Genomic DNA, 17,785 nt, shown 5'->3' on the forward strand with positions numbered 1-17,785 from the left:
CGCTCTTCTTTCTTTTTTCACCTCGCATCTGTACTACTGTAATATTTAGTCAGGCCTACCTTGATCTAGTCTTAAGAAGTTATAGACTTTACAAAACATAGCCATCAGATTACTATGCCATGCCCACCATTCTGATCCCATATCCTCTCTATTAAAACAGCACCACTAGCTTTCAGTAGAATATCAGATCACCCAAAGTCACCCTGCTGACTTTTAAGGCTTTTAGGGTAGGCTCCTTTGATTATCTATCTGTCCGGCCTAACTATCCCCTACTCCCCTGCCAAGGTCCTTTAAATGACCACCATCTAGTTCTACCAAGCCCTAAATCTGCCCAACTACAGACCGTGCTTTCTTTTTCCTTTCTTAAAGCTCTGCCCCTTGCCCTACGTAGTTATCTGTCTCTTAAGAGCTTCAAGGCCAACCTGAAAGCTTGGCTTTTCAGACAAGCCTTTGGATACGAGTGTTGACTAGAAGCTGCTGCTGCCAGTCAGGTCGAGACACCTCTGCTTTTGACTGTGTGCTGTAATACCTCTTTTTGAATGATGGTGCCTCTTCCTTTGTGTGATACTCTTTCCTTTCTTTGTGTGATACTCTTTCCTATCATCATTTGTAGTTCTTTTCCTTTTTCCACATGATGTTTTAGCTTTGTACACAGCTCTGCTCTGCTCACTGGCAGCTAGAGTAGTTAAGCAAGTTCATATGAATCCCATTTTTGCTCTGTTTGTCCTATTGTGGAGTCATGAACACTGATCTTAGCTGAGGCTAAAGAGACCTGCAGTTCTTTGAATGTTCTTATCGGATGTTTTGTGATTTCCCAGATGAGTTGTCATTGCACCCTTGGACTAATTTTAGTAGGCTGGACACTCCTGGGAAGATTCAACACTGTGCCAAGTCTTCTCTATTTGGCGATAATGGCTCTCACTGTGGTTTGGTGGGGTCCCAGACTTTAGAAAAGGCTTTGAAACCCTTTCCAGACTGATATATTAGAACAACTTCTCATCTCTTCTGAAATTTCCTTTGATCATGGCATAGTGTTCTTGTAGAACCTTTATGATAACTACTTCACTATTCTAGTAAGATTCAATATCTAGTGAGGTTTAGATTCAACAGGGCTGGCTGCAGTCACACCTGACTGTGTTCAATAAGCTGAATTTGCCAATTAAATTTGGTCAGTTGGTTGATAAACTAAGGGGCAATTACTTTTTCACGTGGGTCATATGGGTGTTGGATAACTTTGTTCCTTAAATGAAGCTATAATTTAAAAGCTCAGGTTCACTTTGTCTAATCCATTTTGTTTAACGACAGCACGACATGTGCAGTAATAAGGGAAATTAGGAGGGGGTAAATACTTTTTCACATCACTGTACCTCTTTCACACCTATGGAAAGAGTTAATTGCTGCCCCTGACCAATCCCCATCTATAGGTAATAAGTACTCTGTACAGTCTGCATAAGCATAAAGTGAAAATCCACACCGGCGTGCTGATTTCCCTAAAAGTGACAAATACTAAGGTGAAAGGGGGGGAATCCCTGAGGAACACCCATTTTAATAACTTCTCACTAGACTATGTATTAGCATACCATATTTAAATTCTCTGCTATGCATGAAGTGTCCATTGTTTAACAGGGTCTAGCAATCTCAATGCAATACATCTTTCCAACAGAATATTTTTGTACCGTATCGAAAGCAGCACTTAAATCATTAGAGACAAGCAAAACCTTTTCCCCTTTATCTCCCCAATGCTAATCTCTTCTAGTATAGCTGTTAACAAAGATTTAATTCTAGAAACTCTTCTAAATCCCACCAAACCGGGATCTAACAAGTCATTTACATCCCAAAAGGCACTGATTTAAGACACCCTTCTCTGGGGACAAGCAGGCTGCTTGTTCTAACATGTGGGTCGACATGTACGTCGGCCCAGGAACCGGCATTTTGCAAGGAAAATATAAAAAAATCTTGTCAGAGCCTTCTGGCGTGCATGCGCTGACCGATTTCCCGCCCGTTGCGAGAGCATTCCAAATCAGTTATTTTTTCTCCATGTTGAGGTGCGGTCAAGTTTTTTCCCCGCTCCTCTTAGGCCCAGGAAAGAGTCTTTCCGTTTTTGTGACTTTTGCCATATTTCTTTTCTTTTTTTTTTAATAGAAATTTACGTTAAAAAAAAAAAAAAACTTCCCGTGGTTTTCTTTATTTTTTTGCCCTTTTAAAATTTCCTTTGTTTTTCAACGCGGTGGGGTTGTTCCCTTCTTTTCATGCCCTTTTTTCTTTTAACAGGCACGATCGCGTCTTTTTCGCCGAAGCCGTTTTTCCTTCCATGTCATCAAAGACACCCAGCGGCTTCAAACGTTGTACTCGGTGCAACCGGACCATCTCTGGTACCGATACCAACCATAGCCCAGCCGCTTGTAGTCTGTTTCTTCGCCTGAAGAAACGGACTCAAGTGTCTCGAGAGGCCCAACGAGAGAAGCTTTGTGGGGCTTGATCCGGTCCTTCGACATCGGTGCCGAGATCAGCGGCGTCGACATCGAGGGACGCATCGATGTTGGGAGAGAATGTAATGGCCGCAGAACGACCAACTCGTGCTGGGAGCAGTGAGGCATCGAGTGGGTCTCCACCTGTCTCGAGGCCTCCTGTTATGCAGGCCCCCCAGGATGACCTTCGTCAGACCCGGCCCCGAGGAGACGTGAGGATTCCACGTGTTCCTTATTGGTACCGAGGAGTCTCGATGACGGGTGTCGAGCAAAGTCGAAGAAGCACCGTCATTGTTCTCCTTCGACACATGGTGCTGGGATCTCCGGGGCGTTGAGGGATTCGGCACCTAAGAAGCGTTGGCGCTTAGAGGATCGCTCTCCCTCTATTTAGGAGGTGCCGATGCGTCGGTCTAGCAGCCCGGTACCTGCTCCTGAGCCTCGACAGATTCTGCCACCGGCTCCTATACCGACCCCGCAGCCTTTTCCGACGGCGACTCTCTACGAGTACATCAGGGCCCTGCTTCCAGAGCTTCTGGAAGGGTTACTGCACCAGTATGCTTCAGTGTCGGGGGTGCTTGTGCCTTCCGTACAGTCTGCTGCAGCGGTATCTGGTCCTTCGCCTGTGGTGAGGTCCCCGACCTTGGTGCCGCCTGCCACTCAGGTCGACTCCCCTTCGACGTCGGTGGAGGAAGCTTCACCCGAGTCCAGGCAGGCGTCGACTTCTCAGCACCGCCATCGAGGACGTTGTTCCTTCACGTCGAGCTAGGCTCAGTTTTGGACTGCTCTGAGAGATGTCTTGTCCGATACTGAAGATGAGCGTTCGTGGGAGGAAGAGGAGGATCCCAGGTACTTTTCTTCTGATGAGTCCTATGGGATTCCTTCTGAACATTCCCCTCCACCAAAAAGGAGACTTTCTCCACCAGAGTGTCTATCCTTTACCTCCTTTGTCCGGGAAATGGCTGCGGCTATTCCCTTCCCTATGCAGGTTGAGGATGAGCCCAGGGCTGAGATGCTCGAGGTCCTGGATTATCCTTTTCTGCCTAGAGAGGCTGCAGACAGCTCCTTTGCATAATGTACTGAAGGAAGTCCTTAGGCGAAACTGGTCGTTCCCTCTGTCTAATCCCATGATCCCTAAAAGGACTGAATCCCAATATCATCCACGGGGAGCCTGGATTGATGAAGTCTCAGCTACCCCACAATTCCATGGTAGTGGACTCTGCTCTCAAAAGAGCCAAGAGTACTAGGGAGTATGCCTCGGCGCCCCCAGGCAGAGAATCTAGAGCCTTGGACTCTTTTGGGAGAAAGGCGTTTCAGGCTGCTATGCTCGCTGCCAAAATCCAGACATACCAGCTTTTCACGAGCATCCACTTGCGGAACTCGGTGAGCCAACTGTCTAACTTGGCTGATGCACTCTCTTTGGAGCAGGCCGAGCCTTTTTGCCAGGAGGTCAGGCAGCAGAAGGCGTGTCACAAGTTCCTGGTCAGGGGTACTTTTGACACTTTTGATGTAGCATCCAGGATCGCTGCCCAAGGTATAGTGATGCACAGAATCTCATGGCTGCGTGTGTCTCTGACCTGGATCATTCGGTCCAGCAGTGGATAGCAGATGTTCCTTGCTGGGGGAAGAGGAGTGCTCCCTATTCCAATGCTAGGCGTAGGTACACTCCAGCTTCTCGGCAGCCTGTCCAGGCTCAGTCCCAGCGTGCTCGTTCTCGTCAACAGCATGCGCCTAAGGCCTCTGCGGCTCCCCAGCAAAAGCATAGCCTCAATAAAAGTGTCCATGCCGGACGACTTGCCAGTCGGGGGGAAGTTGATATTTTTTCACCAAAGGTGGCCTCTCATAACCTCCGACCAGTGGGTTCTTCAAATAGACAGTCAGGATACACTTTCAATCTGGAATCCAAACCTCCAAATTGTCCACCGGGAGCTCATTCTTACAGTTCCCAGCTCAAACAGATACTTTCATAGGAACTCTACGCCCTTCTGAAGGCCCAAGCGGTCGAGCCCATTCCACCAGGGGAAGAAGGGCTGGGATTCTATTCCAGGTACTTCCTTGTGCAAAAGAAAATGGGGCATGCGTCCCATCCTAGACCTAAGGGCCCTGAACAAATTTCTTGTCTGAGAAAAGTTCAGGATGGTTTCCCTAGGCACCCTTCTTCCCATGATTCAGGAAAATGATTGGCTATGCTCTCTGGACTTAAAGGATGCTTACACACACATCTTGATACTTCCAGCTCACAGGAAGTATCTTTGATTTCGGCTGGGAACACAGCACTTTAAGTACCGTATACTGCCTTTTGGCCTGGCGTCTGCGCCCAGAGTGTTTACCAAATGCCTAGCTGTAGTCGCAGCATCACTACACAGACTAGGATTGCATGTGTTTCCTTATCTGAACGATTGGCTGGTGAAGAGCACCTCGAAAGAGGATGCTCTGGAGTCCATGCGAATGACTGTTCGGGTGCTAGAGCTACTGGGGTTCGTAATAAATTATCCCAAGTCCCATCTCACCCCAGTCCAAGCATTGGAATGCATTGGAGCCCTGTTGAAAACTCAGGTCAAGCTTATGTTTCTGAGACAAGGGCGGACAGTCTTCTGTCCCTGGTATCCATGGTTCGAGCGTCTCACCAGGTCATGGCTCAGCAGATGTTGAGACTTCTGGGACACATGGCCTCCACAGTTCGTCGCCCATGGCACGTCTACATATGAGATCAATGGACCCTAGCTTCCCAGTGGTTTCAAGCTGCGGGAGATCTAGAGGATGTCATCCAACTGTCCACGGGCTTTTGGAATTCTCTCCACTGGTGGACGATTCGATCCAATTTGACCATGAGACGACCATTCCAAGTTCCTCACCCACGAAAAGTGCTGACAACTGATGCATCTCTCCTGGGGTGGGAGCTCATATTGTTTTCCTGGTGGCTGTTACTTCAGCTCGTAGTCAGTGAGCTTCAGGCCTTGGTAGTGCATGCACCTTTATATCAAGTTCCATCACAACACAGTAGTCCTCCGCACGCACCCAAAGTTCCTGCCAAAGCTAGTGTCGGAGTTCCATCTGAATCAGTCAGTTGTCTTGCTAACATTCTTTCCCTGTCCTCATACCCGCCCTGGCGAAAGCAGTTTGTACACCTTGGATTGCAAGAGAGCATTGGCCTTTTACGTGGAGAAGACAAAGCCCTTTAGATAGTCGGCCCAGTTGTTTGTTTCTTTTGATCCGAACAGGAGGGGAGTCGCCATTGGAAAATGCACAATCTCCAATTGGTTAGCAGATTGCATATCCTTCACTTACGCCTAAGCTGGGCTGACTCTAGAAGGCCATGTCACGGGTCACAGTGTTAGAGCCATGGCTGTGTCAGTGGCTCACTTAAAGTCAGCCTCCATTGAGGAGGCTGCAACGTGGTCATCAGTCCACACATTCACATCTCACTACTGCCTCCAGCAGGATACCCAACGTGACAGTCTGTTTGGGCAGTCGATGCTGCAGAATATGTTCAGGGTTTAGAATCCAACTCCACCCCCCTAGACCCATTTTTGTTCTGTTCCAGGCTGCACTCTGTTCAATAAAATTATAACATTTTAATTGTTTGCAATTAAATATGAAAAAAGGTATTCATGAATTGAAAATGTTAATAAGTAACTCTTTGTTTTAAAGAATAGGAAGTAACATAAAAGTTAATTCAAACATATAGAGAGTTTTCTTCCTTTTATTTTATTTAAGAATAAGTTTAGGTACAGAAGATCATCATCTGGAAGCGGGCTGGCCCCAATGCTGAATTTAAATTGAGAAGTTTGAAGACAGACAAGTTAAATTCTACAGTGTGCACATTTAAACATCACTTCTCCGAGGACAAGCAGGCTGCTTGTTCTCACTGATGGGTGACGTCCTCGGCAGCCCCTCCAATCGGAATCTTCCTAGCAAAGTCCTTTGCTAGCTCTCGCGCGCCCACGCGCACCGCGCATGCGCGGCCGTCTTCCCGCCCGAAACCGGCTCGAGCCGGCCAGTCTTCTTTCGTCCGCACTCGGTACGGCTGTGTTTTTTGCCGTGTTGAGCCCCGGAGAGTCGACCTCGCGCGTCCGTTATTTTAATCGACGTGTTTTTTCTTCGGAAAAAGTTTCTTTTCGTTCGGAAAGTGCTCCGGAAACCCCCTTGGGTTTCGTTTGCCCCTTCCCGTATTTCCAGTTTTTGCCCCGGTAAGTTTTTCTTTCGTTGTCGGGGTAGGCCTCTTTTCGGCCTCGGTCGAGATTTTTTCTCCCTTAAAGTTTTGGTGCTCCAAATTCGTCATTTCGGATTTTGACTTCGCCGGCGTGATTTTTCCGCCCATGACATCGAAGCCTTCCAGCGGCTTCAAGAAGTGCACCCAGTGCGCCCGGGTAATCTCGCTCACTGATAGGCACTCTTCGTGTCTTCAGTGTCTGGGGGCCGAGCACCGTCCCCAGAACTGTAGTCTGTGTTCCCTCTTACAAAGGCGGACTCAAGTAGCGAGATTGGCCCAGTGGAACGTTTTGTTCTCGGGCTCTTCGTCGGCATCGGCACCGGGGTCATCGTGTGCATCGACGTCATCAGCGTCCAGACCTTCTTCCTTGGCTGCCAGTGCATCGAGTGCATCGAGGCATCGGCCCTCTGCATCGGCGCCGAGACATCGGATAGCTGCATCGACGTCGGTGGTACCGGGACCTCGTCTCCTGATGTCGTCGGACGGTGGTGCATCGAGTGGAGTGCAGGTGAGGGCTGTCCATTCCCCTGCTGGTGGCGGTGAGCCCTCGGGTGGGTCTCCTCCTACCCTGAGGGCTCCTGCGGTACAGCCCCCCCGAGACCGACCTCCTTCGGCCTCGGCCCCGAGGAAGCGACGGCTGGATTCTACGTCCTCCTCGTCGGTGCCGGGGAGCTCCGGTGACATGCTTCGGAAGAACTAACTTTTGATGTTGCGTCCAGGGCCGCTGCTCAAGGTGTGGTGATGCGCAGGCTCTCATGGCTGCGTGCCGCCGACCTGGAGAATAGAATCCAGCAGCGGATTGCGGACTCGCCTTGCCGTGCGGACAACATTTTTGGAGAGAAAGTCGAGCAGGTGGTAGAGTCTCTCCACCAGCGGGACACCGCATTCGACAAGTTCTCCCGCCGGCAGCCTTCAGCTTCTACCTCTACAGGTAGACGATTTTTCGGGGGAAGGAAGACTGTTCCCTATACTTCTGGTAAGCGTAGGTACAAACCTCCTTCCCGACAGCCTGCGGCCCAGGCTAAGCCCCAGCGCGCTCGCTCTCGTCAGCAGCATGCGCCTCAGCAAGGCCCCGCGGCTCCCCAGCAAAAGCAAGGGGCGAGCTTTTGACTGGCTCCAGCAGAGCATAGCCGACATCCAAGTGTCAGTGTCGGGCGACCTGCCAGTCGGAGGGAGGTTGAAAGCTTTTCACCAAAGGTGGCCTCTCATAACCTCCGATCAGTGGGTTCTGCAAATAGTCCGGCAAGGATACACCCTCAATTTGGCCTCCAAACCTCCAAATTGTCCACCGGGAGCTCAGTCTTCCAGCACAAGCAGGTACTTGCAGAGGAACTCTCCGCCCTTCTCAGCGCCAATGCGGTCGAGCCCGTGCCATCCGGGCAAGAAGGGCTGGGATTCTATTCCAGGTACTTCCTTGTGGAAAAGAAATCAGGGGGGATGCGTCCCATCCTAGACCTAAGGGCCCTGAACAAATATCTCATAAAAGAAAAGTTCAGGATGCTTTCCCTGGGCACCCTTCTCCCCATGATTCAGCAAAACGATTGGCTATGCTCTCTGGACTTGAAGGATGCCTACACACACATCCCGATACTGCCAGCTCACAGGCAGTATCTGCGATTTCAGTTGGGCACACGCCACTTCCAGTACTGTGTGCTACCCTTTGGGCTCGCCTCTGCGCCCAGGGTGTTCACAAAGTGCCTAGCTGTGGTAGCAGCGGCACTTCGCAGGCTGGGGGTGCATGTGTTCCCATATCTCGACGATTGGCTGGTGAAGAACACATCCGAGGCAGGAGCCCTGCAGTCCATGCAGATGACTATTCGCCTCCTGGAGCTACTGGGGTTTGTGATAAATTATCCAAAGTCCCATCTTCTCCCAGTGCAGAAGCTCGAATTCATAGGAGCTCTGCTGGATTCTCGGACGGCTCGCGCCTATCTCCCAGAGGCGAGGGCCAACAACTTGTTGTCCCTCGTCTCGCGGGTGCGAGCGTCCCAGCAGATCACAGCTCAGCAGATGTTGAGATTGCTGGGCCACATGGCCTCCACAGTCCATGTGACTCCCATGGCCCGTCTTCACATGAGATCTGCTCAATGGACCCTAGCCTTCCAGTGGTTTCACGCTGCTGGGGGTCTAGAAGACGTGATCCACCTGTCCACGAGTTTTCTCGAATCCCTGTATTGGTGGACAATCTGGTCCAATTTGACTCTGGGACGTCCTTTCCAAATTCCTCAGCCACAAAAAGTGCTGACAACGGATGCGTCTCTCCTGGGGTGGGGAGCTCATGTCGATGGGCTTCACACCCAAGGAAGCTGGTCCCTCCAGGAACGCGGTCTACAGATCAATCTCCTGGAGTTGCGAGCGATCTGGAACGCTCTGAAGGCTTTCAGAGATCGGCTGTCCCACCAAATTATTCAAATTCAGACAGACAACCAGGTTGCCATGTACTATGTCAACAAGCAGGGGGGCACCGGATCTCGCCCCCTGTGTCAGGAAGCCGTCAGCATGTGGCTCTGGGCTCGCCGTCAAGGCATGGTGCTCCAAGCCACATATCTGGCAGGCGTAAACAACAGTCTGGCCGACAGGTTGAGCAGGATTATGCAACCTCACGAGTGGTCGCTCAACTCCCGAGTGGTGCGCCAGATCTTCCAAGCGTGGGGCACCCCCTTGGTGGATCTCTTCGCATCTCGAGTGAACCACAAAGTCCCTCAGTTCTGTTCCAGGCTTCAGGCCATAGGGCAGACTGGCATCGGATGCCTTCCTCCTGGATTGGGGGGAAGGCCTGCTGTATGCTTATCCTCCCATTCCCCTGGTGGGGAAGACTTTGTTGAAACTCAAACAAGACCGAGGCACCATGATTCTGATTGCTCCTTTTTGGCCGCGTCAGATCTGGTTCCCTCTTCTTCTGGAGTTATCCTCCGAAGAACCGTGGAGATTGGAGTATTTCCCGACCCTCATCACGCAGAACGAAGGGGCTCTTCTGCATCCCAGCCTCCGGTCCCTGGCTCTCACGGCCTGGATGTTGAGGGCGTAGACTTTGCCTCTTTGGGTCTGTCAGAGGGTGTCTCCCGCGTCTTGCTTGCTTCCAGGAAAGATTCCACCAAGAGGAGTTACTTCTTTCTGTGGAGGAGGTTTGCCGTCTGGTGTGACAGCAAGGCCCTAGCTCCTCGCTCTTGTCCTACACAGACCCTGCTTGAATACCTTCTGCACTTGTCTGAGTCTGGTCTCAAGACCAACTCTGTAAGAGTTCACCTTAGCGCAATCAGTGCATACCATTACCATGTGGAAGGTAAGCCGATCTCAGGACAGCCTTTAGTTGTTCGCTTCATGAGAGGTTTGCTTTTGTCAAAGCCCCCTGTCAAGCCTCCTACAGTGTCATGGGATCTCAATGTCGTTCTCACCCAGCTGATGAAACCTCCTTTTGAGCCACTGAATTCCTGCCATCTGAAGTACTTGACCTGGAAGGTCATTTTCTTGGTGGCAGTTACTTCAGCTCGTAGAGTCAGTGAGCTTCAGGCCCTGGTAGCCCAGGCCCCTTACACCAAATTTCATCATAACAGAGTAGTCCTCCGCACTCACCCTAAGTTCTTGCCAAAGGTTGTGTCGGAGTTCCATCTGAACCAGTCAATTGTCTTGCCAACATTCTTTCCCCGTCCTCATTCCTGCCCTGCTGAACGTCAGCTGCACACATTGGACTGCAAGAGAGCATTGGCCTTCTACCTGGAGCGGACACAGCCCCACAGACAGTCCGCCCAATTGTTTGTTTCTTTTGATCCCAATAGGAGGGGAGTGGCTGTAGGGAAACGCACCATATCCAATTGGCTAGCAGATTGCATTTCCTTCACTTACGCCCAGGCGGGGCTGGCTCTTGAGGGTCATGTCACGGCTCATAATGTTAGAGCCATGTCTGCGTCGGTAGCCCACTTGAAGTCAGCCTCCATTGAAGAAATTTGCAAAGCTGCGACGTGGTCATCTGTCCACACATTCACATCTCATTACTGCCTGCAGCAGGACACCCGACGCGACAGTCGGTTCGGGCAGTCAGTTCTTCAGAACCTGTTTGGGCTTTAGGATCCAACTCCACCCCCCGAGGGCCCTGTTTGTTCTGTTCCAGGCTGCACTCTCAGTTAGTTGGTAAATTTTTTAGGTCAATCTCAGTTATGTTCTCGCCGTTGCGAGGTCCAATTGACCATGGTTGTTGTTTTGAGTGAGCCTGGGGGCTAGGGATACCCCATCAGTGAGAACAAGCAGCCTGCTTGTCCTCGGAGAAAGCGAATGCTACATACCTGTAGAAGGTATTCTCCGAGGACAGCAGGCTGATTGTTCTCACAAACCCGCCCGCCTCCCCTTTGGAGTTGAGTCTTCCCTTGAAGTGTATTGTCTTGCTACATACTGGACTGGCCGGCTCGAGCCGGTTTCGGGCGGGAAGACGGCCGCGCATGCGCGGTGCGCGTGGGCGCGCGAGAGCTAGCAAAGGACTTTGCTAGGAAGATTCCGATTGGAGGGGCTGCCGAGGACGTCACCCATCAGTGAGAACAATCAGCCTGCTGTCCTCGGAGAATACCTTCTACAGGTATGTAGCATTCGCTATACAGGACTGAAAGAAATACACTGAAAAACAAAAAGTGTGAAGAAGATTATAAGACCAAATAAATAAAATACTTACCTGAAAGGAAATTATTCAAAATACTTACCTGTAAAGTTTGGAACTATAGTTCAAAAGTTTGTAAAAGAACTGAAACACAGTTTAGGTACATTCAGTTTAAAGGAAGATTTCTTAACAAAGACTGGATTCCTAAACTGTATCAAATCTTAATTTCAAAAATAAATGTTGATTCTTTAGCTATTTTTCCTATTCTGTCTTTTACTTAAAATCCCTTTCTTAATCTATTCATCTTCTATTGGACTTGGATTCTTCAGAGGATTTTTTTCTTTTCAGTCAGCTCCCACTCTCACCGCATTCACTTCTCACTAAACTTAGCCAGAAAAATTTCAATATCCAGCACTAAAAATATCTTTCCTGAAATATGTCTTTTAGAGTTTGAGAGAAACTGTCAATAAAATATCAATTACATTTCTCTCTCACGTTAACAATTTCCACAGTTCTTTACAATTTCTCAGAACTAATGAGTTTTCAATCATTCCACCCTCTGAGAAGATTATGAGCACTCTACATTAAGGGCCCTGTTTACTAAGGTGTGTTAGCATTTTTAACGCACCTATAAGCGCATGTGCTAACCATGTAGGTGCCTATAGGGCTATAGGGATGTTGTAGGCACATATACACAGTTAACACTCGTACATAGTTAATGAGTGTTAAAAATTTTAATGTGCCTATAATGTGGCTTAGTAAACAAGGCCCAAAATTCTCAATAGTTTATACAAAAGTTTCCTCTCACTAACAGTAATCTTAAAATTTCTAGAAATGTATTAAATTTTCCACTACCCACGTTCCTTAAACACACACCCAATATCCTTACCTCTTTATATAATTTTTAAATTCTCTTTTACTAAATTTCCTCACATCAATCTCAGACAACAATCACTCAATACCTTTCTTTTTATCAGTCCAACTGTCATCTCTCAGAACTTCAGAAGTTCTAAAACTTCCCCTTAGAAACAGGTTCTTGCTGTCAGCAGGGTAGCCAATCATTCATGCCATAAGATTCTGTGGAGATAGCGTGCCTGAACAGATCCCTGTACAGCCCCTAACCTTACAAAAACATTACAGTTTTACTATTTAAAACCCTCGTTTTTAAACTTTAATCCCTCAAAATACCTTGCAATCGTGCTTTAAGCAGTATTATGTAAAAATCTGCATCTTTATACACCTCAAACTCCCCACAAGAACTCTCTACAATTACCTTCATTAACATTCAAACAGAGCTCAGATGACGTCATAGCATGCATTTATAAGCTTCCTACACCTTAACTTCTTATTTAAAAACTTTGGAGACACTTTAAATTTTAATTATAATAAAAAGGTGTCCTTACAGGTCTCCTTTAAGCTTACAGTGCATGCGCCCGAAATCACGCCACTTTTGTCTCATGGGTTTTCTGTAGCCCCCCCCCCCCCTTTACTTCCCAACAGCCTTAGGGACAAAGATCTCTAAAATGCCCCATTCACGATTGTGCAATAGCGCCAATCACAATGCGATTAAAATTTACATAAAACGGACCCTTTTAACAGATGTTTCCACATAAAATTATATAAAACTTTGGTAGTCTAGTGTTTCCCGGGCTCCAGAATTCCTCCAGAGGCATCGGGACTGTTGAGGCAACTGCGCATGTGCGTGTGACATCATCAATGACGTCACCGGCCATCGCAGCATTGCGCCTGTCACCCTAGCCATTCTAAAGGCACCATCCGGGCTCTCCTAAAAGCTGACGTCGGCTCTCCTCCACCCCAGAACAGCTCAAAATGGGTACACTCACAGCGAGATCGTGACCACTGCGACCCCCCACCTGCAGGCACTCAGAATGCCTGCCCCAACTCCCTGGAACCTCCCCAGGTACAAAAATATTATTTTTAACCATGGGTTACGGTAAGCTACAATTCACAATAGGCTAGCATGGTAGGAATTCAGGATGCCAATCCGTGGTCCAGCAAAAGATTACCCCACTGTGTTCAGTTATTCACATCACTCTATAATGTCGAACACTGTGCTAAACTACTCCTATTAACCCTGGTTCAATATTCATTGACATGTTCACTCTTTTTGACTTGTAACTAGATCGTCATTTCTGACAGGACCTTTGTTAGACTTGATAGGGTAATGCATTTCATGTACCATCTTTCTGTGATAAAACCAATGCAGTTTACAAATTATATAAAGCACTTTTCCCTTTTGTTTTCCTCTGATATTCAAGGGTTGTAATCTTTTCTCCTTACCTTCATCCTACCAGAACGGTAACACTCAGATTGCAAGTGTTAGGTGAATATATTTAGAATGCTGATCACCCTTGCACCAGTAGCTTGGTATTTAGCCATGTGTGTGGCTGATTTTCTTCATGGGCAAGCAGGATATAATGAGGCTGCTTACCTGTAATAGAGGTTCTCTGTGGACAGCAGGATAAATCAGCCACACAACCCTTGCAAAGTTGAAGATGCCCTTACAATTGAAGATAGACTAAGTTGTAGAAAGGATGGAAGAGGGGAGGGGCTTTGGCCAGTCAGAGGGGAGCACCCAAGTATACTCAGTATCTTTGTAGGTTCCTTTGAGCTATGGGAAAGAGGATCTGGTCTGGTGTCATCAGGATGACTTGATTTGTTTATGTAGCTGATTTATTCTGCTGTCCACAGAGAACTTCCATTAGAGGTAAGTAACCCCACTTCTTATCGGCCAGTTTCAGAATCTTTATTATGTTTTACATTCTTTCCTGAAAATTAGTGTACATGCAGGATTTTGTCCTTTTGTTGCCAGAGTATATAGATAGAGAGATCTAGATAGTAATAGTAATTTGGGACTTTTGTGGCCACAATAATTATGGGAGGTAGCTTGGCATTACATTGGAATCTTAACAGCTGAAAGATATCTAAACGTTGTCATGGAATCCCTTCTCTTACATTTGGAATGCTTTGCAGGTCAAGACACAGACGGCATTCTTACAGTCAGTCCAAGTCCCGCTCCAAATCACTACCCAGGTATTCTAACTCAGCAAGACGCTCGAGGACACCTAGGCGAAACTCTGGATCTAGAGGTCGTTCACGATCAAAGTCATTTCAGCAAAACTCAAAATCTGTAGCCAAATCACAGTCTCGGTCACCTCACAGGCAATCTAGGGATTCTGGTTCACCTGCAAGATCTCAGTCAAAATCTCCACAAGGGCATGCCAACTGTGAGAGCAAAACACTGAAACGCTCTCGTTCTCGGTCTAGATCTCGGAATCAGCGCAAGAATAGTCGACAATATGTATCCGAAGAAGACTGATGGTGATGTGGAATCAAGATTAATAAACGTGTTACAGTAACATCAGATTTGACATACATTGTACAAGGCTTGTGGTCAGGTTTTCTTCTTGAATAGAGGCAAGGAGTAAGATCAGAGTTTGTGGATTCTCAGAAAACTGGTCTTGTCTTCCAGCGCAGATTACATAAAATCATGAAACAAAATTGGTAATTTTTAAGTTTAAGAAATATTACAATATATGCCAAATCCTGTATCCCATAATGTAGATTTGGCAGTGCTTTTTTGAAACCTATGTATTCTGGAATTTATGATCCTACTGAAAGTGTAAACAAAAGAAATTACAAAATATCTATGAGTTGTGTTTGTACAAATACAGAAATTGTGTTGAAAATTAAACTTGACACTTCTTTAAATGTAGTCATTCAAGTAAGAGAACATGCTATTAAAAGAAAACATACATCTTGTTCATAAATAGACAAACAATGTCACTGTAGTAATTTTACAAAGATTAGGTGTGTCTGAAATAGCTTTTGTGTTATGATTGAGTATTGAGAATGATCTGCTATGAATTTCCTCGAATATATTCTTGGAAATAATGTAATAGACAAACACTGTTATGAAAATACAGTTATATAGACCTTTAATTTGGTATGCAAAACAAAATATACTTCATCAAAATAGTTTTTCAGATTAATGGCAAGAACTTCTTATTGCACTGTGGTTCAGTAGCCTTTTTGAATAAGTGAATAGCTCCATTTTTGTAGGTAAAAACCTTTTTTTCTTTTAGTTCAGTTAGGAGTATTTGTTGAGACTTTAGTAAGTTGATAGTTTAATATGTTCTTTGCATGTAACTCTTACTTGTGAATGTCCCTACTTGGCTTTCTTTAAATGGGGTCCCCCCCCTTAAATGTGGTGATTGCTATGATTGATTGTATTGCATGAGCTCTGAAAACTTGCATATGCCTTCTGACTATTTCATTTTGACTTCTATGTCATAAACCATTTTAAAATTGTTTTCTGTTTAAATGTGGTATACTGGGTTTGTTCTAAGGGGGCTTCCTTTCATTATAGAATATTTTTTGAAGAGATGGGATTTATTTGCATTTTGTGTTCGGAATTTGACTTGCTCATAACCTGCTCTGTTGTAAGAAACTTACAAAGGAACAGATGCTTTATAAATAAAATTTTTTAAAGAAATTATGAATGGGATCATGATTTGAGGTCCATAATCTAATGTGCTGTTTAACTGTTTCTATGTAACTTCATTTAGTGTCCCCTAGTCTTACTTTTTGAAAAAGTAAAAAATCAGTTCACTTCTACTCGTTCTACACCACTTGGGATTTTATAGATCTCAAATCATATCTCCTCCCTACTGTTTCTTTTCCAAGCTGAAGCCTTTCCCCATATGGGAGGAGTTCCATCCCCTTTATAATTTTGGTTGCTCTTCTTTGAACCTTTTCTAATTCTGCTATATCTTTTTTGAGATAAGGCGACCAGAACTGAACACAATACTCAAGGGGGGGGGGGTTGCGCCATGGAGTAATACTACTACTACTTCTTAACATTTCTAGAGCGCTACTAAGGTTACGCAGCGCTGTACAGTTTAACAAAGAACAGTCCCTGCTCGAAGGAGCTTACAATCTAAAGGACGAAATGTCAAGTTGGGGCAGTCAAGATTTCCTGAATAGAGGTGTAGTGGTTAGGTGCCGAAGGGAATTATATTATTCTCTGTCTTATTTACCATACCTTACTAATAGTTCATAGTATCCTGTTTGCTTTTTTGGCTGCCACCACACACTGGGCATAAGATTTCAGCATATTATCTACACCACCGGCTAGATCTTTTTCTTGGGTGCTTACCCCGAAGGTGGACCCTAGCATCAGGTAACTATGATTAAGACTATTCTTCCCAATGCACATTACTTTGCATTTGTCCACATTAAATTTCATCTGCCATTTGGATTCCCAGTCTTCCAATTTCCAGTCCGCATGTGTTTTAACAACCTTGAATAGTTTCATGTCAACTGCAAATTTAATCACCTTACTCTTCGTTCCAATTTCCAGATCATTTATAAATATGTTAAATAGCACTGTTCCCAGTACATATACCTTCGGCATTTTAAACCCTCCTCCATTGAGAAAAATGGCCATTTAACCCTACCCTCTGTTTTCTGTCGAATAGCCAATTCCTAATCCACAACATAACATTGCCTCCTATCCCATGACTTTTTAATTTTCTCAAGAGTCTTTCATGAGGAACTCTGTCAAAAACTTTCTGAAAATCTAGGTACGCTACATCAACTGGCACATCTTTATCCATGTTTATTCACGTCTTAAAAGACCTGGATTGGCCACTGTTGGAAACAAGATACTGGGCTTGATGGACCTTCGGTCTGCCCCAGTATGGCAATGCTTATGTTCTTATGTTCTCTTATTTTCTTCATCGTTTTTTTTAGTTTCAGTATCTTTCCCCTTATTTTTGTAGACTTTTGGCTTTTAAAGTCGTCCTTATTCACATTGCTTTTTAGGCCTGAGTGCTGACCTCGATTTGAGCCTTGCCCCATTTTTTACACGCAAGATTGAGGAATTTAGCTGTGATTCTTAATGTCTAAGATGACCCCCAGTGGCTTCAAAAGGTACACCCAATGCAGTGTGGTGATATTGATACTCGGCCACACAGTTAGTGCATCACGTGACTTGAGTCTGACCATCAGCGTGATTCTTGTTCTCTCTGTTTACAAATGCAGGTAAGACAGAGAAGAGCATCAGGTCCAGCAGGAGAAACTTTTTGGCTCCTCGAAGGCCAGTCCATCAGCACCAGACACATTGACCTCGATGGCTGCCCGACTATGTATGCTATGTTAACAGCAGCATTGAGGAGGTCTCCCGCAACATTGGGCGCTGATAGTAGGCCCCGGGACTGGCCAGGATTGGACCCGACCTAAAGGCAGCGTATAGGTTTGTCGTCCTCATCAGCACCAAGGGATTGTGATGCTGAGCGTCGAAGGAAGCCAAAGAAGCACAAGCAGTGATCCCCTTCAAAGCACAGTGCGGGGAGCACCAGGGCATTGGCATCACCGGTACCTGAGAAGTGCCAGCACCAAGAGGATAGCTCCCCCTCTTTGGTGAAAGTGCTGGTGCGCCAGTCTTCAAGTAGCCAGGTTCCCGCTTCCAGTTTGACATGGCTCTTTCTCAGGTTCCCT

General features: G+C 46.5%; 1 protein-coding gene across 1 annotated transcript in view; it reads left to right on the top strand.

Moving 5' to 3' along the window:
- Positions 1 to 15,782, top strand: part of SRSF12 (serine and arginine rich splicing factor 12) — a 91,967-nt gene extending 76,185 nt beyond the window's left edge. The window contains exon 5 of the mRNA XM_030199103.1: positions 14,258 to 15,782. Within this exon, the coding sequence (XP_030054963.1) occupies positions 14,258 to 14,603 (346 nt within the window). The 3' untranslated portion in view covers positions 14,604 to 15,782. The remainder of the gene's footprint in view (positions 1 to 14,257) is intronic.
- The last annotated feature ends 2,003 nt before the right edge of the window (positions 15,783 to 17,785 follow it).

The sequence above is a fragment of the Microcaecilia unicolor genome, chromosome 3 (assembly GCF_901765095.1).
Source record: "Microcaecilia unicolor chromosome 3, aMicUni1.1, whole genome shotgun sequence".
Lineage (NCBI taxonomy): Eukaryota > Metazoa > Chordata > Amphibia > Gymnophiona > Siphonopidae > Microcaecilia > Microcaecilia unicolor.